Source organism: Pholis gunnellus, assembly GCF_910591455.1.
Source record: "Pholis gunnellus genome assembly, chromosome: 22".
Taxonomy (NCBI): Eukaryota; Metazoa; Chordata; class Actinopteri; order Perciformes; family Pholidae; genus Pholis; species Pholis gunnellus.
The window spans coordinates 14,313,004-14,338,956 of NC_136549.1; the positions used below are offsets into that span (position 1 = coordinate 14,313,004).

General features: G+C 44.6%; 1 protein-coding gene across 2 annotated transcripts in view; it reads left to right on the forward strand.

Annotated features, from left to right (window-relative positions):
* The window catches only part of ppfia2 (PTPRF interacting protein alpha 2), a gene marked incomplete at both ends in the record, with an annotated part of 135,661 nt that overhangs the window by 34,174 nt on the left and 75,534 nt on the right, over positions 1-25,953 (forward strand). Inside the window, one exon of one of the 2 annotated variants that reach the window (XM_079183917.1) lies at positions 18,891-18,971. The exons of the other annotated variant lie outside the window; for it this stretch is intronic. Within the exon in view, the coding sequence (XP_079040043.1) occupies positions 18,891-18,971 (81 nt within the window). Of the gene's footprint in view, positions 1-18,890; positions 18,972-25,953 lie in introns of those variants that run through there. 2 annotated transcript variants of the gene reach the window in all.

Here is a 25,953-nt window from a genome sequence, read left to right on the forward strand (position 1 = left end):
GTGTGAGCATCTACAGTATGCGTCTTTGCACGTGAATGCCGATGTGTGAGTGACTAAGAGGGCTTGTCATGTGACGGAGCAGTAGAAAGAGAGGTCATCAGTAACGGAAGTCATGCATGTCTGAGTGACTGAAGAACACACACTCAGTATTGAATATGAAGCTGACAGTTTGCTGTGTTTCCGCTTCTTTAAGGCAAACACTCCTCCAAGAAAATACACGGATAGGGACACATTCTAACACTCTCACACGTTAACACAGGTGACTCTTTGAGCCCAAGCTGTTTTGATTTATTTCTCTTATTTCTGCAAAGAAAGTGTGAATAAAGGAGTTAATGAAACATCACAATTAGATATTTTCAGTTCAACTGCATTGGAGTCTGATCGAGGTTAAAAATGAGAAATCGACTTCTTTAACTTCTGGCTCAGCCGTCAGCATGTTGAGAGCCGTGTGGAGGCAATCCCTCAATCATAGAATAAAGCACCTTTAATGTCTAAAACAAATCAAATACAAACATATTATAACTAATGACTGTTTCAGAGACAAGAGTGTACTTCATTTGTTAACGCTGAATAATGGATTTTTCATTAAAATGATCATACTTAAAGGTATTAAAACGATTAAATATTGATGCATAATATGAGCAGTATGAATAGCCTCAAACCCCAAATGTTATTATCATATAACCATGGTGATCATGTATCCGTAATATGTACGCAACTGACAGAAGAGACGAGAGCAGGAAGTGGATCTGTGAGGTTTTGAAGTTGTGATCACTAAAATAATACAACGTAATAATCAGAGAGTATATTTTGTTTCCCGTGGGACCGTTTTAATTAATAAACGGATCCAGACATTTAATATATTGTGCCGTTTCTTTAGGATTATATGCAGTACTATATATTTGGTCGCTATCCTCTTCCAAATCCCCAAAACATCCCGTAAGAGATGATATGAGGAAGAGGAGGAGGAGGGGGGTTGTTGCGTGACAAGCTCATGTCCGTGCCTTTGCCCTCAGAGGTGGAATTGGGTTTGTGCTTTTCTTCCGCTGGGTGATTCTGTCCTCTCCATCCTTTTTCCATCCCTCCACTCTCGTCCCCTGTGGACGGGCCGCTCTTGTCCACCAACACCACACACAAGCACTTACAAGACACACATTTACCGAGGACGAAGAAGACGAGGAGGAGGAGGAGGAGGAGGAGGAAGGCGGGGGGGGGGGGGGGGTTGACTGTCTTAAGAAAACAGAGTGCAAAGTTTACCAAAATAAAAAACAAAAAAGCTGAGCAATTTGGTCGTCAGAAACAAACATAAGACGAGAGCACACTTTCTCTCTCTGTCCCTGAGCTATTTTGAGAATCCATAGCAACCTTCTCAGCTGATCCTCACCGCGCCGGAGACGCGGCCTCAGCGGCAACGCGGCGGCGCTTTGCCACCGCGAAACGGATCTTCTCCAGAATCATTCACGTGCCCGGCTTCAAAGAAACAGAGGGAAAATATGAGAGAGGAGAGTCGAGAGAAAGAGGCAGAGGCGCAGACGGATGAGGGGAACAAAGATATCTGCACGGGAGCAGAGCACTCTTTGAAGTGTTTGTCTCTGCCTTCGTTCACGGCCGTGTGTTTGGGGAGGTGGTGGTTTTTGGGCCTCGAGCCTCCTAATAGCTGCAGGTTTTCTGTAGCCCGGCCAGAAGACGGGTACGTAGGTGTCGTTGGAAAAACCTGTCGACGCGTCGCTGCGAGCGACAGCAGCTGGTTTAGCTCATAACCTGAGAAACACATTGTCATTCAAACGAGATCAGTGGAGCGTCCTCAATTTAGCCGCCTCGGTACAAGCAGCGCAATGGCTTTGTTTGTTCACTCTACGCTGCAATCATCTTCCTTCGTTGTGTTCGTTTTATTTCGTGCCTGTGTAAGGGAGGTTTTTTATATGTCCAACTGATCTAACATGCTCTCTCTTTTCTCTCCTCCTCTGCGCTTCGCTGCTTCCTTTCGTTGGATCGCGGCCTCTTCGCTTGTTGCACCACAGGTAAATAACTTTCCACTTTCATCCCTGTAGAGTGCAGAGATACCACACACAGGTTATACGGTCTCCTGCTTTATTACCTGATCCTGAAGCAAAGAAAAATTCTATATTTCTGTTGGCAAAGTGTTTCCACCTCAAGGTCCACTTGTGAGCAGTGTGATCATATCATATCATCAGCAGATGGAGTTTGCTCAGCTGTCCATTTGGCACTTGAAGGACCTTCCCTCTGAGTTTTCTTCAACGAAAAGCTTGAAGTAAATTCTTGACCTTGAAAACAGTAGTTGACCAAAAACCGTTGTGTATTAATCGCTGCTTGAGCTTTCGATCACGTCACATGGTCTTCACCAGCAGATGAGGACAATTGGGCGAGCTCCAGAATGAACGGACCTTATTGCTTTTTTCAAAGTCAAGAATGAACTTTGAAGCTCAATCTCTTTATTCCAGTTTTATGCTTTTATGCTGAGTTTTCCTAAATGTACGTGTTCATCAATCAAATCGCCACACGGCAGATCTGGGGTCAGGTAGTACTCGAGCAGAGAATATCACGGCGGCCCAACATCTCGTTTTTTTACTCAGTGGCTCATTAGCAAGTTAATCCAAGCTTAGTGGCTCGCCACCCTGTCTTGTTTAATCCATCTGAAGAGGAAGTGAACGAGTTGGTGGCCAAATGCAAAGGACCTGGTGAAATGTGGTTCAAATCTCTACTGACGCACAACAAACAGGTTTACACACACACGTCTACACCCATTCAAGCCAAGGCCTCACCTATTCCACGCTGCTCGTCCAATATCAAGTGCAAGTTTTTAGCTGCTTCTGCAGAGTGCAGACCTGACTCCTTTCTCTGCGATGGAGGCTCAGCGGTAAATATAACTGGACTTTAACGGCGGCAGATACCCCAAAAAGATGAACTGGCGGGTGCAGTGAGGGAAAGCTGGCTGTTTCCCAGAGCTGTTTTTAAGTCTTAAAGATAAAGTCTCGTGTCAAGTCTTGGAGGACAAATGATGAGTCAAGCCCCGGGTGTGCATTAGCACACTGCAAGTCGAGATGCAATCTTCTTCAGGTCTCTGAGTTCATTGATCGGGATTATTAATGGCTGGAACCAAGTCCTTTCTTCAGTGAGTTTTATTGGAGCTAGAGTAAAAGTGAATATGGGTAATAGTGTGTTTAAATCAGACTTCCTGGAGGAAAGGAACACATCGGGATTAACAGCCGTGTTCGGTCTGGATCACACGTGCTGGATGGGAAGACATTTAATATCGGCCGTGGGGGACTACAAGACCAGCACCCCACAGCTCCCTTCAGAACATTCTGCCCGTGCTGTACAATAGCAAGGAGCTGTGAAATGTCACACAGCTAAAGGTTATTTCCTACTTCATTAGTACCCAGGGGGAAAAAACAGCCATGCCTGCGTTCTGACTGAGCAAGTTGCAGTGGTCAGTGGGCCAAGGACAGTGTTAGTCTGAGATAAGGTAAGAGGGATGTTTAATTATAGCAGTAGATACTGTGGTGAGACTGTGTGTGTGTGTGTGTGGGGGGGGGGCTGCAGACGGGATGAACATTCAGACACGTGCATGCAGTGGTGGGAGTATTTACATCCTTTACTTAATACTCCACTACCAGTAAAGTTCCTGCATTTACAATCTTGAAAAATTATTTAAAATGCATTCAGACAACTACACACAACCCCGGCCAGAGCTCACTTTTGGGGGAACCTGGGTTGCACATTCGTGATTGGAAGAGCCAGCTGCTGCAGCCGGCTCCAAGCCGCCCCGTTGAGAGGGATTACAGTGGCTGCTGTAATTTGCTGCTCCGATAGGGTGCCGCTTCCTTGGAGAGCTGCTCTTGTGAACTGTGTGTTCGTGTGAGTGCAAGATGCTTCATTCTGGCGGCTGACACGAAAAGCCTTGTGATGCCGAGCGTCTAATCGATCGTAGGGGGCTTTACGGCACACACACGTGCAGGCAGCAACGTTTCCTGTCCGGGTGGAGAGAGAGCAACGCATCAGATAGGATGGATAGCGGCAATGAAAGCACAAAGGGATACACTGAGGTGCATCCACCTGTTGTTATTAAATCCATAACAGCAGGAGGATGGATCGTAAATGGGGTGGACTCTCTGGTGTTTCCTCATCCAACTGTGTGAATAATTAGTCTTTAAAATGACAGTACACCACCTCAGAGTGTCACTCAGACAATGTCAGGCCGTTCTGATGTGGAATTTCAAAATGAAAGCCTCTAAAATGTCGAATTGGCTACGAGCTGTGTTCCCTCTAAATGCAGAGTATTGTACTGGAACGATCACGCTGGTATGATCATACAGATCAAACAGTTAAATCCCGTTATTGAGAAAAATGTAGAAATATCGAGATATATATTGTATATCGCGTTACAGCCTAAACACTATGCATATTTTTTAACCTGCCCACCAAATGTAGGAGGCAAAACAAAAATATGATAATTATGTGTTCTTCAAATCAGTGTCCCCTGCATCTGTTGGTCACCTGATGCAGTAAAGTTATTCTTTCTCTTGTTGTGAGATTCTGCCTCCTCGTGGCCAAACCAGGTATCACAGCAAACACTATTAAAGGAAAAGTCCCCCCTAAATCAAGCACTGTTAGTTATTGAAATAGCAAATGTGGATTTGATCTATTCAGGACACACAGAAGATGAATAAATGGATAAACTTCTAGAGATTTTCACATAGAAGAAACATATTTGAATTAGAGGTGATATGGGTATAATTCTCTATCACACTGTTGTATAAAACGTCTGTAAATTACACCGGGGAGCTGTTCACAGATTAAATAGCCACAGCGGAATGTCTGTTTCTGGTGGAATTAAATATCTGAGGAAAAAAGCTTTGTCGCATTGCTGTCTTAAAAAAACAGTCTGCTGATTGATTCTGCAACATGAGCTTTGGTAATCCCGTTACAAAGATATTAAACAGACGCGTACCTCTGTCCAAGAAGATAAGCTAATTAATAAGTTAATAAACAAATATGTAATGCATAGCTAAATCTCTGATTGGTTTCTATCACCAAATCTCATTTGAACATATTGTGTTTCTCTCAATGTAATTATTTTTTGTTCTCATGTAAATAATGAAATTACTTTTTCAACGCGATCATAATGACATGTCACCTCAACACAAATAATTAAAGGTAAAAGATACAGGTGACAAGAATATATTCATTTAACATACTTCCTTAGTTTTAACCACTAAAAGCACAATAATCTCAGCTCTTTGAGTTGGAGAAGCCGTTTTTTTAAAGGCCTTAAACACACTAAGAGTTCCTCTGCTGTTGCGTGTAACGCTCGTCTTTGCCCAGGAGATGGTGCTATGTCACAAGATGTCTATTCAGTGTAGTTAACCCTCAATTTGCAAGCTCATGCTCCAAAAACTCATTATTTACTGCCTCATTTCTCCACATCCGCTACGCTGCACCCAGACCTCTGCCCATTCATCCGCTCCAATATCTTTCCACATGTCTCCAGCAGTCTCTGAACTAATCCATTGATCGTTGCAAAGCCACGCCGAAGCTGTGATCATTTCTCAGACTATTTATCTCGATACCTCCACCGGCGGATATGAATTGGCTCTCCAGCGGAAACAGGGTGAATCAAAACCATAAATCAGAAGTCATTTGTGTCAGTGGGACCCCTTTAGACTTCATGATGGTCTGTATCGGGCTAAAAGCAGCAGCAGCACAGCCAATAAAGATGGAAACAGATGGATTTCTGCTCCTTGCGTCTTCACTGGGGGAACACTGTGTTTACTGCCTGCAGAAGTCAGACCTCCTGAACTACCGTGTCGCCTGTTTTGATCCCAAAATTAAAGGTGATGTCTCAGATTCTCGGCAGGTCGCACTCGTGTGTCGCCTTGTTTCCTGAGGCCTAATTTGTTTTGCGCCCCCGTACGAGTGTGTCTGCGCTGTCTGGGGGGGGGGGGCCAATTAAGGCGCGTGATCAAGTGCAGGCCTCCGCTGGTTGCCCGGCGACAGGCCAGAAGACGGAGTGCTCTGTGGCCGCATTCTCCGAGGATGGATGGTCTGTTTGGGGACAGTGTGTGTGTCCTCTCGGTGAAACAGTCGGGACAGCTTTCACTTCCATCCATCACCTCCGCCGTGATGATTTGGCCTTTAGAGAAGCGGGCTGTCTGTCCGCCCTGTTAGCGAGGATTTGAGGGATTCTGGTGCACACAAACTTTCTTAAGTTGATGCAAGAGTTTCGGCATTATTCTTCCATAAAGTATGAAATTCCAGGTCTTAATTGAACAAGATCAGTAATAACATTTTGGTGCATGATGTAGACTTATGAACCTTTTGGCCATATGATTTACATTTTTTTTTTTCATCCGGTACCCTGGATTTGCTCAGTTTTAGCCCCTTTTTTTCCATTATCATGACAACTTTAACCTTATTTCCTTTGCCCCTTTATTGGATTACTTAATGAGTTTCAGAGAGCAAAAAGTGCTGCAGAAATGGTATTTCAGGTCCCAAAAGCATGGTTTGTTGTTATCTGTGAGCCGCAGCAGTATTCTTCATGAGGCTGGGGCGGTAATGAGAAAGTTATGAGATTGTTCCTCCCCCACCCCTTCGCGCCGCTGGAGAAGACTGATGAGCCTGAACTTGCAAATAAAGTAAAAACAATCAGGGGAGAAGGTGGGAAGGAAAGAGACGCACGCACACACACACACACACACACACACACACACACACATCTATACCAAATAAAAAGAGATGTGCTCGTATACTGCGGGAAGATTGATTGTGTCAATATCCACTTCATTTCCACGGTGCAATATGTCTCCGCTTAGATTTCCTCCTTCACACTCAGCCTTCAGCTACAGGAAGAAAAAGTCCACCGGTGATTGAAACTTGTCCACTTTCTCGAATTGGATTCTTATCAAATCCAAATACTAATGGGTAGTTAGGATTTACTGCATTCAAATGGTCTTATCCAATTAGGGCCTTGGTTTGATCTTTCACACTGTAGAGGCGACGTCTTATGTTCATGTCAGGCTTCTCAGTCAACATTTGCCACATTTGGTGTCTTTTTGTATGTTACTCGGTCTCTCTGCGTTCTGCACACAAACTTACGGTAAAAGTAATATCTTACTTTTTTTTGGTTATCATGCGCTGTGGGTTGACTCTTCAAAGGTATTCTTGTAATCTTACATGTTTACTGGAACGATAAAAAGTAGTTTGAGAGTCTGTGCCGCTCTGCTCTTCTTCTTTTCTTGTATCTGTGTGAAGTCTACTGATCCAACTATTCAAATGTTTGCAAAAATTGGATTTTGGAAAACAATTTGATATTGAGCGCTGTACAACACAATAGACATCTGTTACATCACAAAAATACATTTGTCAAGTTCCGTAATATTGCAACACAAACTATGATCTTCTTTCTAACCATAACCAAGTAGTTTTGTTGCCTTAGCCTAACTAATCGTTAACCACGTGGCATTGTGCATTTCTGCAAGCGTGATACGAGGCTGTTGTGAAATGTATTTTTGTGTTTTGCAGAAACATACAATGCCAACATTTTTCCTGGCGGCTGGGTTGTGAAAACATTTTCTTCTTCTTTTTCATTCCGGTGTGAAGTATCATAAAATGATCATTCTGCTAGAATTATTGAAATGGCGGTCGTCAAACAGCTGCACAGGTGTTCCAGAGTATGCTGGCCATGAGGCTTGTTGCGAGGGCGTTTCTTGCCTCCACCACGGATTACAGTCTTAGTTCTGACAAAGACCGGTTTATACTCACAGATTCAAGGCTCCTTTCAGAGATCAAGAAAAACACCGGGGACTTGATCCTGCCAGGATTTTGAGATTAACATTAATCATGAAAGGGCCTTGTCATGTCTCACAGCCCCTAAGATTCACTGTTGTATTAACATTGTTAAGTGTTATAATATGGACACACATGTGTGCACAGACTTTCGCTCTGCATAATTTTGTTCTGGACTCCATTTGAGAGGCATCAGCCACCCACGCAGAGCTCTGAGGACTGACAATAGCTTGTGTGTGTGTGTGTGTGTGTGTGTGTGTGTGCGCATGTATAAGTGCTCATTAACCCTTAAAAATGACTCCTGTCAGCCAACCCACATCACTATCGATGCTCCCAGAGCTGACACAGGAAGGGCATTTTGGATATTGATAGCATTGTTGTCGAGTAGGGTAGCGTTTTGTGTATTATATCTGTTTGGTCATTAGAATGTATCCTCTGCGGACTATGAATGTCTTTCATGGCAATCCATCTCACAGTTAAGATATTTCAGTTTGATCCAAATGCCATCATTAGAGCCATCCCTAGAGCCATCACTAGAGCATCACTAGAGCCATCACGAGAGCCATCACTAGAGCATCACTAGAGCCATCACGAGAGCCATCACTAGAGCCATCACTAGAGCATCACTAGAGCCATCACTAGAGCATCACTAGAGCATCACTAGAGCCATCACTAGAGCATCCCTAGAGCCATCACTAGAGCATCACTAGAGCCATCACTAGAGCATCACTAGAGCCATCACTAGAGCATCACTAGAGCCATCACTAGAGCATCCCTAGAGCCATCACTAGAGCATCCCTAGAGCCATCACTAGAGCATCACTAGAGCCATCACTAGAGCCATCCCTAGAGCATCACTAGAGCATCACTAGAGCCATCACTAGAGCATCCCTAGAGCCATCACTAGAGCATCACTAGAGCCATCACTAGAGCCATCACTAGAGCATCACTAGAGCCATCACTAGAGCATCACTAGAGCATCACTAGAGCCATCCCTAGAGCATCACTAGAGCCATCCCTAGAGCCATCACTAGAGCATCACTAGAGCCATCACTAGAGCATCACTAGAGCCATCCCTAGAGCATCACTAGAGCATCCCTAGAGCATCACTAGAGCCATCCCTAGAGCCATCACTAGAGCATCACTAGAGCCATCCCTAGAGCCATCACTAGAGCATCCCTAGAGCATCACTAGAGCCATCACTAGAGCTATCACTAGAGCATCACTAGAGCATCCCTAGAGCATCACTAGAGCCATCACTAGAGCCATCACTAGAGCATCACTAGAGCATCCCACTGATGTAGAAGTAGGGAAAAGCCTCAAAAGAGATGCAGACTGAATCCCGTGCACGAGTGAAAAAGAATCCTTCTTCTTAAGCAGTATTCCTGTTATACATCCCATGAGGTGCCAAGGCGTATTGATAAAATGAGAATATAATCACAATGTGATTTGGTCCATAAACCACAGAGGAGTGCGAAGTGTAATACCCCAAGTTAGTGTTCCACATATTGGGATGAACCTCTCGTTTTTAAATGTTGTGATCGCATTTTGTTCGTGTAATTTATCTAACTGCATCTTGGTGTTTTTATCAGGAGGTGCGAGTGATAAGAATGCACAGCCAACTTGCAAGAAAGACATGTGGGCGGTTTCACATTGAAGCTCTTCATTTTGTGACTCAGCTATTATGTATGCCTTTCTTTTTTTATTATCATGGACAAACATCCAAATAGCTGCTTAAAGTAGGAGTGTTGTGGTGCTTAAAAAAACGCATTAAGACGTTCCCTCGTGCTAACATGTTTATGTATTCTCCAGTACAAAATGCGTCTATTAAAGCAGTATGCAGCAGCTTTGAACTGTGCAGACAATGTTTCCTGTGATAAAGATGCTAACAGTTAGCCACAACACCTTCTTACAGTTGTTAAAACATAACCACTTAACTTCACTGTCTTTTGTTTACTCTTATAGATGCAATAAGACTTTTTAATTAACATTTGGTTATTGATCTATGAGCAGAGCACAGAGGAGACAGAAGCTGGGCGATCCAGAGATTGGACTTCCTCTGCTTCTTTTTCCTTAAAGAAAACAGCAGTCAGTGTATTCACATGAATAACTACACTGAGAATAATGATTGGCAGTTCACATACCCGAGTCAGCATGTTTCTTTTAGAACTGCTGAGCACAAGAGCGCACGCGATCGGGACAGCCGAAAGCCACATGGTTGTAATGCAACGCTAGTTCGCTCGGGGATGATTGAAAACCTGCCTCGCCGCTCTCCGCTCGCTCTGGGTTTGATTACTTCCCCGATGGACTCTCCAAGAGCGTCCTGGAATTGTCTGTCTGTGTTATTTCACGTATGAGTAAACAAATAACTGTCACCAGTGGTAGTGTGGAGAGAGCTAAATATACAGTACGAGGTATGATTGGGCCAAGGCGAAAACAGACGTCTTTTTGTTTCTAGAATATTAAACATTAAGCTTGTTTCATGCACTAGATTTTAATATCCATCGTCTGGTTGTGGATCACCAAAACAAATGTCCAGCTTTTCTATCAGTAAAACATTTTTCACATACATTTTTTTTTGTTTGAAATAATCATGATCTCATTTAAATGCACCTTAAGCATCACAGTTGAACCCGCTTCCTGAATTTTTACACACATACAAAACATCCATTGTATCCGTAGTTTCTAGGATTTTAAAAGCTAATTCTGTTTGAACTCTACATAACATGTGGGCTTACTGCATGAAGAGGTAGAGAGTGAAAGGGGGTTTAGAAACCCAAGGGGTGGACGAACATTGGAACGTGTACGGTCGAGACATTTCGCTCTTCTTTGGCGTCGTCTTGTCAGTAATGGTTGAAGTGGGATCAAGAGTTCAGTCGACCTCAACGGTGAAACCTCAGTCCTTCCTGCACTCAAGCTAGGAGCCCCATTTCCTGTTTTTATATATTAACAATACTGTATAGCATTTTCAAATGACAACCAACTGACAAAATCTCCTCTTTGTGACTAACTTCCAAGGGAAGAAATGTCAAAGGCTGTTTCAGCTTCCTGTACAGCTTTGTTGAAAACATCTTGACTGTTAAGAGGACTCGGAATGTCCCAGAGGATGGCAAGCGGTACAATGAGTTAGACTGCCTCAGTAACTAAAATGAATCAATCTCCTCCTTTCTTCCTCGTGGCGCTGATGTCTTACACAACCTGCTTTGAAATTTTTGCAGATCAAAAATGGAAAATAATGGTCTCTTGGATTTCATCATCCGCCTATTGCTTGGAAGAAAACGCACAGCAACCGAAAAGACTGCATGAGTCGGAGCTTTAAAATGACCACATAGACAAAAGGCAGCGGACTCAGAGGACTAGAACATGAAAGATGCAGTCAGAGGAGGTGTGGGAGCGGGAGGCTAAAGTGGGAAGATAAAGGGATATAGAGGAAGTGTTAACACCACTCACAATCTCAAACATGTGGCAATAGAGTTATAGTGCTAGCTGTTACTCACCAAAAAGCATTGTGTGTATCTTTAAAGGAGCTCTATAGGAATTCAGAGAACACACAGCTCCGCACATGATGACGGCTGAGCCAGCGGCTGCTTTATTAATGCTCTAAATGTTGTTTACAGTCTTTAAGGCCCAACAAATCTGTTGAATGCATTTCCTTCCTCTTAAGAAATATGCAAAGCTGATGTATTTTTAACAATTTCAGACCTACCTTGTTTACATCCATGCTTGTGAGCTTGTGCTTTCCTTCTTTCATGAATTTCCTGCGAGCCTTTCTACTTTCCTTCGCGTGTCACTGCTACCTGTCCATCAGTGGAATGGTGTGAGACCGTGGGCAGGACTTTGATTAGTGGGACCCACGTGCATGCACGTCCTATAAAAGCAACGTCTAAGAGCAGAAATCCCATTCTCTTTTGGTATCCTTTTGAAATACAGCGGCACCGCTTGCTGTCTGCATTCGTTAATGGATGAGCAGACTGTACACAGTCGAGTCCCTTACTGGCTGACCTCACTGCTGTTCGAAGCCGCTGATGTACGAGGTCTCTAGTGTTTGTGTGTGTGTGTAGATATTATGTTCAGTTGCTGAACTTTGCTTTCACAAATCTGCATATGCAGCAAACGGCTCTACTTCTCTCCATAACCAGCATCCACCTCCTCCTGTTCTGCCAGCTTCTTCTCCCACTGTATGTGCTGTACGGTGGACTCTGTGGCCTCGGGGCACAGCATCTTTCCTCATACACAAGCAGATATGGTTTCTGTACATTCTCGTGAGTCATTGCGGCGCTTATAATGATTGTAACACCGTATTCTGCAATAGCACAACAGGTTAAAGTCATAGAAAGTAGAATTTGAAAATCTTCTTGCATATACTTACATGTTACAGGAACATATTTACAGATACGGCTCCAAAATCATATATATGCACATTGCAAAACATCGATTATCATATTGAATTACAAACAATGCAACTGTTAGGCGAGGCTTTTTGAAGCTGCCCTCCTTTTATTTTCTCCGCTCCACCAACATTTTGTCCCTTGAGTCACGTCTTATCGACTGCTTGAGGTCCCCCCCCCCCCACACACACACACAAACGCATTCACTCCCACTGTGCCCCCTGACAACAGCTCTCTAATGTTTCAGCAGTGACAGGACCAGAGCGGCGTCCATTACGGCTGTCTGCCCACACATGACTGTTGACCCGATCAAAATGCCTCCACCGCTGCTCTGCTTCAGACCCCCCCGTTTTCCGAGAAGCCTCCGCGCGGGGAGGGACGCGCAACCTTTACCGACACCTGCAGATCCGGCGGGACTCGTGTTACTTGGTAATCTTGCGAGATCCTCGCGCTGGCAGATATTACGACAAACCAGTTGAGACGTTTGAATTAGGTGCCGTTCTCTCATTATCAAAGCAAAAGCAAATTAAAAAACAAACCCAATAGCAATGAAAAGCTCAATTATGTTTAAGAGCACTTAAAGAAATGAGGATTCTGGTAGTAGGGATGTGGCAGAATTTGGGGGAAAAAAACCACCAAACATTTATATTCTTGATGCTAATATCAGCCGGTGGAATTTGGTGCAGAGAAAGACTCAATTAGGCAGCGACAAGTGTGATAATGGAAGGTGGCAGTGTTGTGGACCCCTGGAGGGGCCCTTCAGCTGGAGACTGAATCTGTAATACACAAAGTTGCATAGAGAGGATGGGAAAGAGAACCACAAGCATTCTTAACAAAACTTTCAGGACAATCCGAGCAGCGGGCAAACACTTTTCTTCAATGATTTGTCCTAAAAAATGTCCTATTTCTTCACAAGCGTGTGGAGATTCAGTGAAGCCTGCTCTTGATGCTCATATATCCTTGTCTCTCCCTCTGTAATCTGACTCCACACCCAGAGGACGAGTGCAGATTTGCCACTTGCTTCGGCTGACAGTCGTCGCACTCTTTGGGGAGCTCTGTAATACAGTAGGCGCTACAGCACATGACAACACCGCTTCGCCGTGTCTCTTGTTGAGAGAGTGTGTGTGTGTGTGTGTGTGTGCGTGCGTGTTCGACACCGTGTGTGCCAGGCATGCTGTCAACAGAGCATGCTAATTCTAACATGCCACCGTCTCCCCAATCCTGCGGTCCCACAGTGATTCATCATGCGCCGCATATCACATATATATCATATCATAGCCTCTGGAGCTGCGCTATTTACAGCAACCTGCGATAGAGACAACAGCAGCGCGGCATTAAATCAGTGCCGTATGTTATTGATCTATTCTTAGTGCATTTCATGAGCCATGTCATAAAAAAGATGTCCGATGAATATTGCACCCATCATTTTTATGTGATTAGAGGTTCTATTTACTGCTAAATTTCATTTAACGTTTGGTTGATCGACAGAAACTTAATTAACACCCGGTGTGCCTTTTAATTAATCTCATCTTTGTAAATTAAATGTATTTGAGTTTTGTACAACAAGCAATTTGAAGCAGTCATCTGATCTGGGGACTTGTAATTGGACATTTTGTAAACTAATTGATCAATCAACTGTCGTAGAATCACGACAGGTTAATTAGTGATGGAAATAATCATTAGTTGCAGCCGTAGTTCCATGAAAGGTTGTTGGATGAGCTTCACTATTTAGATTCAAGTAGAGAGACATTAAAGCTACTTTTGAGGCAATGTGTCATCTAACACAAGGTTTGTTTTAAACACGTTTTTGTGGATTTTGCAGTAGTGTTTCCGAGCACCAGAGTCCCTTTTACAAAACCTCTCAAATACTGCAGCAGGGTCTGACAGTCTGCCCTGAGCAGTCCTGGTTCTGGTTCCCCCGTGCTTCCCTTCCCTCCAGCGGGCCCAGCAATACGGCCTGGACCTCCAGCAGCGTGGCGTCGGTGTTGGCTCCCAGCGGGGACCGGCGGAGCAGCGAGGCGAAGCAGCAGGAGGAGCTGCTGCTGCTGCTGCTGCTGCCGGGAGCAGAGCTCTCCACCTCACGCTGAAGCTCCGACTGCAGGTCGCAGACATCAGCGAAGCCGGAAGCGGGTCTGTGTGCGGCGGGCTGGTCGCTGCGTGAGGCCCCGCTGCAGTCTAAGCTGAAAAGGTTTCTGGTGAACATTCATGAGATTTCGTCAGATTTTGCTGGACCTGGTTGCACCGATGAATAGAAATCTCCTCGCTGATTGTGTCGTTTACTTCTGAAGGTCATATAGAGGCATCGGTATTACATTGAGACTGTTTCCTAACCAGTTAAAAGTTCCTCATAGTAACTGCCATATTCCCCCCCCAGCTTTTGTTCCATTTGACAGTTCGGGTTCCACGTTTGTATTTTTTGTCTGCACGTCAGGAGGACAGCCTCTCGTAACTCGTTCACAAAATAATTGCTTTCTGTCATCTCATTTGTCCCCAATATTTCATGTCTCTAATTAATTTGAAGTTTCTGTGGTGTTCACCGCAAAAAAAAAAAAAAAAAGAAGAAGGAGACCTTGTTTCAGTAGTGTTATGTTGGTGCAATATGATTTGCATTTTTAAAACATAAAGAGAATTGATTCAAGGCGGCAGAAGTCTGCCGCTTTGGTTAATGCCGGCCCGTCTCTTCAGTGCTCTGCACTGTTGTAGTTCTGCAATAGTGAGAGAAAAATCCTCTCTATGAATGCACAAAATGTTACTCTTCTGCTCTTTGTGTTCAGCTCATTTGCAGTTTAAGTGGTTGTTTGACCATACAGCCTCGCAGCAAAGTAATCTGTCACAAGCTTAGAAAGTGTGTTTGTCGCACATACACACACACACGCATGCAGGGTAAAATGAAAATGTGTGATTTAAATACACATCCTCAGGTTACAGCCGTGGTAGCCGTCATGTGTGGCCTCATACTCCCGTTTTATTATTGCTACGGGTCATTGCTAAGTGTTAAATGTGTTCTCACGCGACAGCATCGGGGGAATTCTTATCTCTCCCTAACAAGACCTCTCTGAGCAGCGTCACACAATCCTACCTGCACATCAGCATTGCTCCGCACATTACGCTTCTCACGTCCCTGATCTATGTATCAGCACTGCTGTACTGTCCGATCTGTCTGTGGAAGGCTGTAGCAGGCGTCGTAGATTAGGAGCGCGGACTGATCAAACACAGGCTTTCAAACCAAAAATCAATTTATTTGAGCTCTTTGATTGATGAAAAAGGACTGTGTGTGTGTTTCTTCTTAAGGGAATTGGATGGAAAGGGGGGGGGGGGGGGGGTGTGAGGAGACGTGCAGGCCTGCATGAGAGCACGTGGGCACTCTCAGGTGTTGGTTTAATGAACACAGTCTCTGCGTTGGCACAAACTGCCTCACTGGGACCAATGCGAATAAGCACTTTGATGAAATATTAATTAGAAATATCTTCTTTTTTTTTTTTAATACCCGACTTTGATCAAAAATTCAAGTATGCTGTTTAATTTGTTCAACAATAACCCGCTTTAATGAATTGAAAAAAAAAAAAACATTCTTTAACTGTAGCGGTCTCGTGACTCAAATCTGATTCTCCGTCTGCGATGCTTTGCCAGCTTCGGGAATGCTGAAAGACAAAGAGTGGTGTCGACCAGAGGATTGAGAGGCTCCAGCCAATGAGCACTCGGAAAGCACTAAGCCATGCCCACTGCACATCTGTACCATGACGTCAGAGTCCAGTGCACTGCAGCACACAGGCCAGTCCCTTTATGTGACTGATGTGCAGGAGGGCTTATGATGGCAAAGATCCTGCACGTCCACAGTCCTGCCCTGTCGTGATGCTGCGGCGGGTTGTGCACAGATTGTTGCAAGTGAGGAGGACACGAAGTAGCAGAAAAATGTTCACACAGTAGAGAAGGTTTCGTTGTGCAACAAAGGCTAAAGCGTTGGTGCTTTATCCTTTTTATTCTTTTGAAACTCATAATAATACCTCCAATTCGTCCCAGTATAACGACAGCAATGTTCTTCTTTTGAACTGAACATCATTATCAGTGCGAGTCTGTAAAATTGAAGACTTCAACCACATTGATTTCTTTAAATGAACACAGCAGTGTATTACATGTCTGGTATTGATACTCTTTTGGTAAGATGTTGAGAAAACCCTAAATTATGTTTTTGACTTAAAAGGACCTCTGAGACTAGAAAACATTATTTAGGAAAGATCAAATCGGCCCCATACCCCCATAAAAACGTGCTATGGACATTGAAATAAAGTACTACTGGAATAGTTTCTGAATGTGTTTTTCTTACCGTTCCAGACATCCCTTGGTTTCAATCCTCTTCTGTGCAAAAATCAATTATCAGTTTGTTTGGTCAGTATCAATCTCATCCATCCATATTGGATGATTTTCGTACGATACAAGTTCGGTACCAACGTTTGCCTCCAAACGCACCTTGGCAGAGAGCAAAGTAATGGTGTGGATGGGCGTGTCACATGTCAGACTTTAATGCAGGAGTGTTTGTGTCCTGTCACAGACCAGATCATGTTTTCTGTTTACCCTGAACGTATTCGCCAGAACCAGCATCTATCCCCAACCTCACTATACAGTCGTTGCCATGTGCAGAAAGGAAGAAGAATATGCTGACGAGGCTGAAGCCACCTCTGCTGCCCACTGAGCTGCCTCCACATTTCAAACCAATTAGATGCCTGTACTTTGGACCACATCTGGTGCGTCTCTGCCTAGCTGTCTCCTGGCACCATCGTGGGTAGCAATTCAGTTCCCAGCATGCATTTCTCTAAAAGATATACAGGAAAAAAGAAAAGATGAATTTTGACACTTTTGAGGTCCGTTCCTTTAACTAATGCATATCATTGTTCCTGGACTCTTACCTTCACGTGTGTGGGTGAGTCCACAGTGAATACTTGGTTTTATAGTGCAGTCGGTGTGAGCGGCCTCCGGTTAATGGGATCCGCTGCTCCACAGCCCCAAATGCTGTTAACCTGCGATGTAAAGAGCAAATACTTTGAAGTCTCCCACAATCCCAAATCCCTCCGAAGAGTGCGAGGCGAGCTGCGAGTTCAACCCACTCGGCTTAATCGAGCTCACTGAGCTGTGTCTAACGATGCCAAATCACACCGCGGCACGAACTGCTTGGGTCGTTCCTATAGCGACTAAACGCTAAATACTTTGCTTTTTGATCCAATTATCGCATTCCACCTCATCGAGATGCCGACACCCAGTTTAATGGAACAAAGAAAAATAATTTCATTTAAGAAAAGAGAAAGAGAAATATTCTTCTTTTGGTAGCTTGGACAGAGAATTGGATTAACGTGGATTATTCTCATGAAAAGGCCACTTGATGAGAGAGAATTGGATGAAAAGTGGAGACACGCCGGTCCCTGACGGACTGGTTGGAAGTCTGTTGAAGTGGAAGTGCTTTTGTTTCATATAAAAGCTGCTTGGCGTCAATCGGTTGAAGTAGTTGTATTTCATAGAAACCTTTTAAGTGCGTCAGCAAAAAAAAGAAAGGAAAAAGGAATCAATATCGGCCTACTGCACGGGAACATGGCAGGTCTGTGGAAATGCTTCTAAAAAGCAACAGCCAGAGAAAGGGCAGGGCGGGGCGGGGCGGGGGGGGGACCTTTAGAGAAAGCTTGATTAATGGATGGTAGCCTGAAGACTTCACATTGTTTGATCATATCTAACCGCAAACAAATATATATAATCTTTCATTTTGTGACCTACATTTACTCCACTACAGAGGATTTGCCCTCCCTAAGAGTGAATACACATGAGCATCTTTCACACGGTGTGTTTTTCATAACTTCTCATCTTGTTCCACAGTTAACATTCTCGCATCCCTCTTTTCCTCCAATCAAAACGTAGCTACACTGCAAAAAAAAAAACAATCTGTGACAACATACAAATCATTTAGTAATCCACTAAAGCAGAATATACTTACAGTAGTAGCAGGTAGTAATATTACTTTCCCCAATGCAAATAGTGTCTTTACTCCAAAAAATAAGTCTAATGTGACGGTATTCCTTTTTGTGTTGTTGTTTAGATTTGTGTGTGTGCTTTGTCATTTATAGTCACACTTCACTGAAACATGTCTATTCATCTGTGTCAATAAAGAACGTGACGTGAAAGAGCATCTTTCTACAGTGTAAAAAACGGAGCGAACGTGCGTCTCGAGGCACCCGGCGTGTTGTTGGCTGAGCCGCGTCGTGATGCTGCGACTGATTATTGGCGAAGCGAGAGGAGGAGGGAGGCGATAATCCGCGCGCAGACTGACCCATCCGAGCCGCTTTCAGAGCTGCTTGCAGCGGGCGTCGGGACACCATGGAGCCGCTGTCTCTCCGCGGGTTTTGCTCTCCGGCCGAATCGCTTGAAGGACACGCAGACTAGACGTCTGCATGCGAGAGGAGGGGAAACGTGCAAAGAAGACCGGAGAGTTGCCTTGTTGTTGTCTTTTTCCGCGGATCTCTTTTCACCCGGAGCGTTGCTCATTTTACCGGAGCTCTCCACCATCTGATGCCGGGAGCGCAGCATCGGGTCAGGGGCTGATCCGAGCGCTCGCCTCGGGGTCGTTTTTTTTTTTTTTTTTTTTTCCGTGAAGCACACATTATTAAATAATAATAATAACGGATCAGCTGTGGATTGTTTGCCCATCAAAGGGATTATGATTTTCGCAGACATGAGTACGGGGACCAACTCCCCAAAGGTGCACCCACCGAATGGGACGAGGTTTTACACATTCCAGGCAAGTTAACTGTGTGGTCCTTCTGCTTGTCTCTGTCTGTGCATCATAACTCAGCTGCTTCTTCTGTTAATGCTGGTGTTTTATTGTTTTATTTTTCCTGTCAGGTCTTTGCTTTGTGGCTTTTATTGTGGCACATTTAGAGGTGTGACAGCAGAGCCAGTGAGTTTTGGGTGTTTCCTTTACCTGCATGTGCAGACTGACTCCCCCAGTCTCCCATGTCTGCTCAATCCGAATTCCCCTCGACTTTGCATCGGTTTTTGCAATGCAGGCCACTGCTGTTTCCCCCTTTTTTAGAAAGATCATAATAGTCTTTCACAATGTCTTGTTAGCGAAAGCAAAGTGGATGTATAGCTACTGTTTGTGCACTCATTAATCAAGAACTAAAGGAATCTGCTGTGTATATTTCTTCTCACTTTAAGATCCCAGAGGACAGAATATAAGAATTTTAATGGTTTCACACTTCAGCTCTCTAAATAAAACATGCGAGAGTAAAATCGTGTGAATTCAGAGTTCATCTTCGTACTGTATAATGATGTTCAATTATTCAAGCTCAGCCCACTGAATCTCACCCCTCTGTGTATCTATATTTGACTTGTGATCTAGTTGTATTATATTCCTCCTGTTTCTGAAGAGAAGTGTGGACACATGTGCACATCGTGCCCTACATCGATCACTGTAGGCTAACGCTTGCATGTTTTCACCTCTTCCCAGAGTGCCCATGCATGGCAATGAAGCGGCGTCAGTGGATATTGATCGAGTGTGTTCCACATGACTCTTGTAACCAAGCCAGCACTTTTCTGGGTTGTCTCTTTTGCTGTGGGTGGAAGGAAGACAAGAAGGAAAATGTTCAGCAAGTGAGATTGTTCCAAGAACCTGCTGGTTGGCTTTTTCGCCCTGAAAAAAGAAAGAAAGGTGATGATGGTTGAATTTTTTTTTTGCATCCAGGTGCAGTCAGCGTGATTCACTGGAGAGGAGAGGAGAGGGGGTTTTGTGGGTCGCTTTTCAAGTGAGCACAAGTGCTGATGGGAGCTCAGATAAGATGTTTATGCAGCGTTACACCTGCCTCATCAGTCTGATCACATTACGGGCAGAGTGTCTCATCCCGTCTTGTAAGTTTGCCATTGCGTTGATATTTTAGACGACAAGAAAAAAAGGCCAGGGGGCTGCAGAGCCCAATAAGGCACAATGTCATTATCTCTGCCTCTTGAATCACTTTCTCCAATATCATGTTCGCCCTCCCTCCAAACTGCACCGCCGTTGTGACTTTCGCATTTGAAGATTTTCCCCCCTCGGTGTTTGTCTGGGGCGTCATAAACTCGTCTTTGCCTTTTCATGTCAAATCATTAGTGAAGAAAAAAAGGCTCCCCGAGGGCTCCTACGTGTTGGAAGAAGCTCCACTGATTATATCACAAAATCAAAGGCGCCCTGGCTCACAGATTATAGTTCCAGGAAATCCCCATTAAAAAAAAGAAAAGTCGGCATCGGGCTGCTTCAATACACATAAATCACAATTCATTTTCTTCCACGCTTGAGGTGACTTGAGATCTATCGCGCTTGTCGAGGTAATAAGCATGCATCACTACATTGAGTCGCGCCAAATCGGCGCGTTCTCAGTTCAGCCATTTTGAACACCCTGTCAGATTGTTTACCAACTCCTAATGATATTCATTTTTATCAGATTGCCCTTCCCAGTTTGCAATTACAAATCGGCCGGGGCAAATTGAATCAAATTGCAAAGTAGGTGAAGCCTCAGCGGCTCCATCAGGGTGACGGAGTTATTGAGTTCCTTTAGTATTCACCGCCAGGCTCTGCAAACATGCACCCAGAAGTGTCGGGGTTTGCTTAGTTCGGCAGATCTCTGGTCTGCCACGCAGCTGTGTCTAAAGACTCTCAGTCGATATCCCCTCAATGACAACCCGAAGACGAACTGAACGTCTACAGCCGCGCTAGCAGCTCTCAGTGGACCTCAACCTGGGGGGTATATTTCCCAGGGGTTGTCAGATGGTTGTGGAGAAAAAGAATAATCTATTTCAGACTGAGGAGTGTTTTTTTACATCACATTGTCTGTAGCTTTGCTATCATTTACTCTATTTAAAAAGGTAGAGGTATAGACACCAAAAAGCATCAAACCACTTGCTACCATATAATGCATTTATCTACTAAAACCAAACCAAACGCAGGCTCTAGATAGGCCCGTTCCTGTTTTCGTGGCAGCCAAATCCTACACACTGCGCCTCAAAGAGACCACAACAATTATTACAATTTACCCTGAGGGGGGACATGAATGTCTGTACTACATTTCATGGTAATTCATCCAGTCGGTTTCTAGTAATTTCACTCCTAATCCCTCAAAAGTGGTGGACAGACAGACAGACGTTGCCAAAACATAGTTTGAAACTCCTTTGAAGTGCTGATTCTGCGTTTTAAAAAGGTGACAAGGAGGCATGCGGCAAGTTGTCGTGGCTGCCTCAGTCAGTGGCTTTTCTTTGTGTATCTGATGGAGCGACATCCAGGGACGTCTCTCCCATGGGAGAGGTTTGCTGGCTGCGCTCTGAGCCCACTGGACCATGTTAGTGGGTTCACAGCAGAGTCTTAACCTTGAGTCCCTTTTGATGTGAACCAAGAGATGTGCTGGATGCCCCAGCAAGCCAGTATAAAAACAGGAAAAGTCCAAGTGATGTCTTTATCAAGCGACACTTCAAGAGGCAATTTGAGAAACAGTGTTTCTGCTCCCTGGGCAGTTTTCTGCTGAGATGAATGCAGTTCTGGGTTTTGAGCTTTCAGAAAAATCCGCTCATTGAGTGTAAAAGTTTCGCGTAAATGTTCAAACTCTTAGAATCTGGTGTTGTGAGTCAGACTCCAGAGACCGGCGGTTGCTTGTTGAAAGCAGCATCTTTCAATGATTCATCCCTTTTATTTTGTAAAGTTCAGTTCAACCCACGTCGCTTTGTCCACGTCCTTGTAGTTAATACCCCATTGTTCCCATCCAATAATAACCTCAAATCGTTTGTCAGGGTTGAGCTACCTGAGAAATGAGATGTAATTGTTGCCCAGTATTTGTCCTTGGTTGTTAAATTAGCGCTGCATGTGATTAGCCTCTTCAGCTGCTGTGTCTTTGCCATGAAGGCCTCTTTGTCTAAAATGCGTTGTTTTCCCAGCCGGCACATGCGGCCTCTAGCAGAGGAAGGTGTTGTTACAGCGAAGAGGCTCATACGGAGCAGTTAATTGAACGAAACTGGATAACAAGGATGAAGTAACACTGACTACCTAATCTGATCAGCGCTGGGGCAAAGTCACGGCGAAGTTGGCAGCCAAACTTTCTGACAGATTGTCAGATACGTTTCACTCGTCCCTCTGGTCTTCTTGCTGCAAAAGTCTCCCCCTCTGGCTGCTGGCGTGAGTGGAGAGGAAGGAAATGAGCTGCTTCTCACAGCTCTCCTTCAAAGTAATCCTCTCTGTTGCAGTTAACTGGCATTTGGGAAGTTTATTGCAGCGCTGCCGGCCGCAGGGGGGACTCTGGCTATGGAGCTGCTGTTTGGGGTCGGATTGGTCCATTCTGTCCTCCGTGCTCTGTTGGTAAGCAAGGCCACAGCCGAGGCCAACCCCACTTAATCAAACCGCTAAAGCCGCGCCTCGTCCGGCCCTCCCTCCCGACACAGTTTGCATTCAGGGCTCGACAGGAAAAAGACGGATGACAATGCTGCGCAAGCTGATTTAAAAAAAGAAAGAAAAAGTGCTACTTCTAATTTAGCCTGGTGCCAACCTCCACGCGGGGACATTCGGGATGAGCTTCTGTTGTACGCTGCTCGAGCCGAGTGCCGGGACGGCACAGCGCTGCATCTTCAGATGCATAAATCACACACACACACACACACACACACACACACACACACACACACACACACACACACACACACACACACACACACGCCCACAGCCGAGCACTTTCCCGGTCCCCAATCAGGCTCTTAGAGCAAGGAAGGTCTGCCAGACAGGATAACTCATCAGGTGACACCAGACGGCAGTTTGAATGACGGGTAAGCACCTATTTCTTCTGCACCCAGGGGTGTGTCGTCATGGCGATGCCTCAGCTGTCTACAGTCTGCCTTGGTGTTTATTCTCTCGTGGAATCGGAAGTAAACTTCCGAGCCTTTGTCAGTGAGGGAGTCTATTATTATTTTTTGGGACCTTGGGCTGTTGTAGAAATCTGGCGTGAAAAAAAGGTTGAAACATTTTAGAGAACAAATAGAGCTGAAGTTACTTAATTAACCAGTCAGTTGAAAATGAAATTTGACAATTTAATTGAACGAATCAACATATTGATCGGTAAGAATAGACATAGTTAGTCGAATGATTGAATTGCAGCCATTTAGATGCCTTTCCTGTCGTCTCTGCTGAACTCACTGTATTAGTGACCTCTCACTGCCTGCTGCATGTCAACGCTTAATCTTGGAAATCCCCATTTGTGCAGCATGATGATGGGCTAAATGCAGGGTCCCGCCCCTGTGATGATCCCTGCACATGCATCAAAGCACACTGCGGTTACTCAACTCATCACATGACAGCGGGACGGAAACACGTGGAAGCTTTTGTGAGAGCTTTCCCCACCCCCCCCCCCCCCCCCCCCCCCCCCCACTGTTGCAAGCTGCGCGTCTAACTGATCAGCGGCACTATTTCTGTTCTGATGTGAATAACGGTGCGGATCTACGGGGCAACACACACGACCGCAAAGAAACAAAACAACAAGAAAAAGACACAGAGGCGAGAACCGCACAGAAACGCTCTCTTGTCACTCAAACGGACACATGTACATGTACGCACACACTTTGATACACCCAGCTGCAAAGCTTATACCCACAGCTGTCTTACCCCTGTCACACACACACACACATTCCTCCCCCCTCCTCGCGTGCCCCGCCCTCTCTGCGTCATGTGTTCAGGGACGGTTGATGGGACAACTAAAGGTGGCTGTATGCAAATGAGCGCAAAAACGGCAAATTGATACACGGCTTCCAGATTGAAGTCGAACCGCTTGACCTTTTATTTGTTACACTGGCACGCGGTAATTACTTACAAACATCCTCACCGACACACCGTCCTCCCCTCGGTGGCTGTCCCGGCTGCCGGTCTCCTGAGTGCTGCGTAATACGTGTGTGTTGGAGGCGTTTGCCCTATTTTCTTGGTCTTTTTTTAATCAGCCCTCGTGCATTTAAAATCTGGCCGGGGCAGATGGGGAAGGGAGTTTGACCCACTTTGATGGATTCCACACCGATTAAAAGGATGAGTGAGCTTTCGAAAGCAAGAGGCCCCTGTGTGTGTGTGTGTGTGTGTGTATATTTGGGTGTGTGTCGTGTGTTTAGTATGTGTGAACACGGGAGAGATGGAATAGAAGACTGTCTATTTGTGGACCAGTGGTTTGTACGCGTTACTGTAACGCCTGTACCTCAGAGGCAGCAGCTCGGTTCAATCCTTCCAGGAATGAACACAAAATCAAACAATCCACAGAGAATTAATAAATACATTTTACAAATCATCAAGCCACAAACCTCTGACTTTCTTGTAACAGTGGAAAGGACTTTCCTTGCTTGTCTCTTTACTCAATTTTAACGTCAACGAAACCTTTTTCTCCTCTAATACCTGAAACTAACCGGTTGCTTTTGTAGAGCGTGCTGCCAGCAATGCTTAACAATGTAGTAAGGAATACAATTCCATAAGCAACAGCTACCAAGCGGTGATTGGCAGAAATGTCCTTGAGATTCCTGAGATTCCCAAACTCAATTTAAAAAAAAGTGTTTGGGGAAGCTGCTCCAAATTCAGTTCTATTGGTTGGTAAAAGTCACAAAAAGGATGTAAAGATATAGTGGTGAAGATACAGTTCTCCCCCAGCTTAACACTGTTAGCCCTGTCATTACTGTTGCTATTCTTTGCGCTGTCGCCATGTTGAGAGCCGTGTGGATACAACCCTTCATCATAGATATGCTCTGAATTTCGAATTTAGCACCTTTTAGAGGAGAAGTCTATAAAAAACCGTCTGTCAACAAATCACATGAAAACACAATAATGCTTGATCCTACATTCATCATCCTGCTACCAGAAATACAGTACTTGCGAGCTCACCAAATCCTCCAATATTATCCAATATTTTTGGGGGATAATGTTTAGCCTTTAAAAAAAAATCAGAGTCGTGAACCATTTTTGAGATTTGTGTCTTCAGGAGGGAACAAAAAGGCTTCGGGCCACAGATGGTGGTATGGAGTAGGAAACTCAAAAAGTAATGAAGGACTCATTCTTGGTTTCAGTTTTTTTATGGGATTTGTTGACACAAACACAAATGTAGAATATTTCCAGCTGTATCCTTTAATGTGAGATGCAAATGTCTTATTCTCTTTGTCACACATCTTAATTAATCTCCTGGTGTAATGGCAGCCAGTGTTGGCTCATACCGAACCACGACTCATAACTAATAGGGTACAGAGCTGGTACACACACACAGTCCAGATCCCACAGAGTTTGTAAAGTGGAGTAGGTTGCAAGCCACTCACTTCAATAGACTGTAGTGTGCCGACAACCTCTCTGCATTGATGCAATTATGGTGTAACCCTTTGCCTGCTTTCCTGCAGCAGTCTGATCTCATTCATCCAACGATGTGGACTTGAAAGGCTTGACAGAATACAGAGAGGGGAATTTATCATTTTTCTCTTCCAGGTTGAAATCAAAGCGGGATGAATCTGTGTACTTCGTGTGTGTTTGGTCAAATGGCTGACTTGTTAGCCATTTATTTGTCAGTGAGAGTGACATCAATCTCTGAGGTTCCGGGGTGTTCAAAGATGTTAAAGTGGATCAAAGAAAATACATTTTATAAGAACAAATGGAGCCTCAAGAAAACTTTCTGAGTTAATATACTGGCTGGTTTGGGGGGCGAAAAAAAGTAGAGCAATGAATCATGGCTCGTGATAAAACCAGACCTACCTCAGTGCAGATC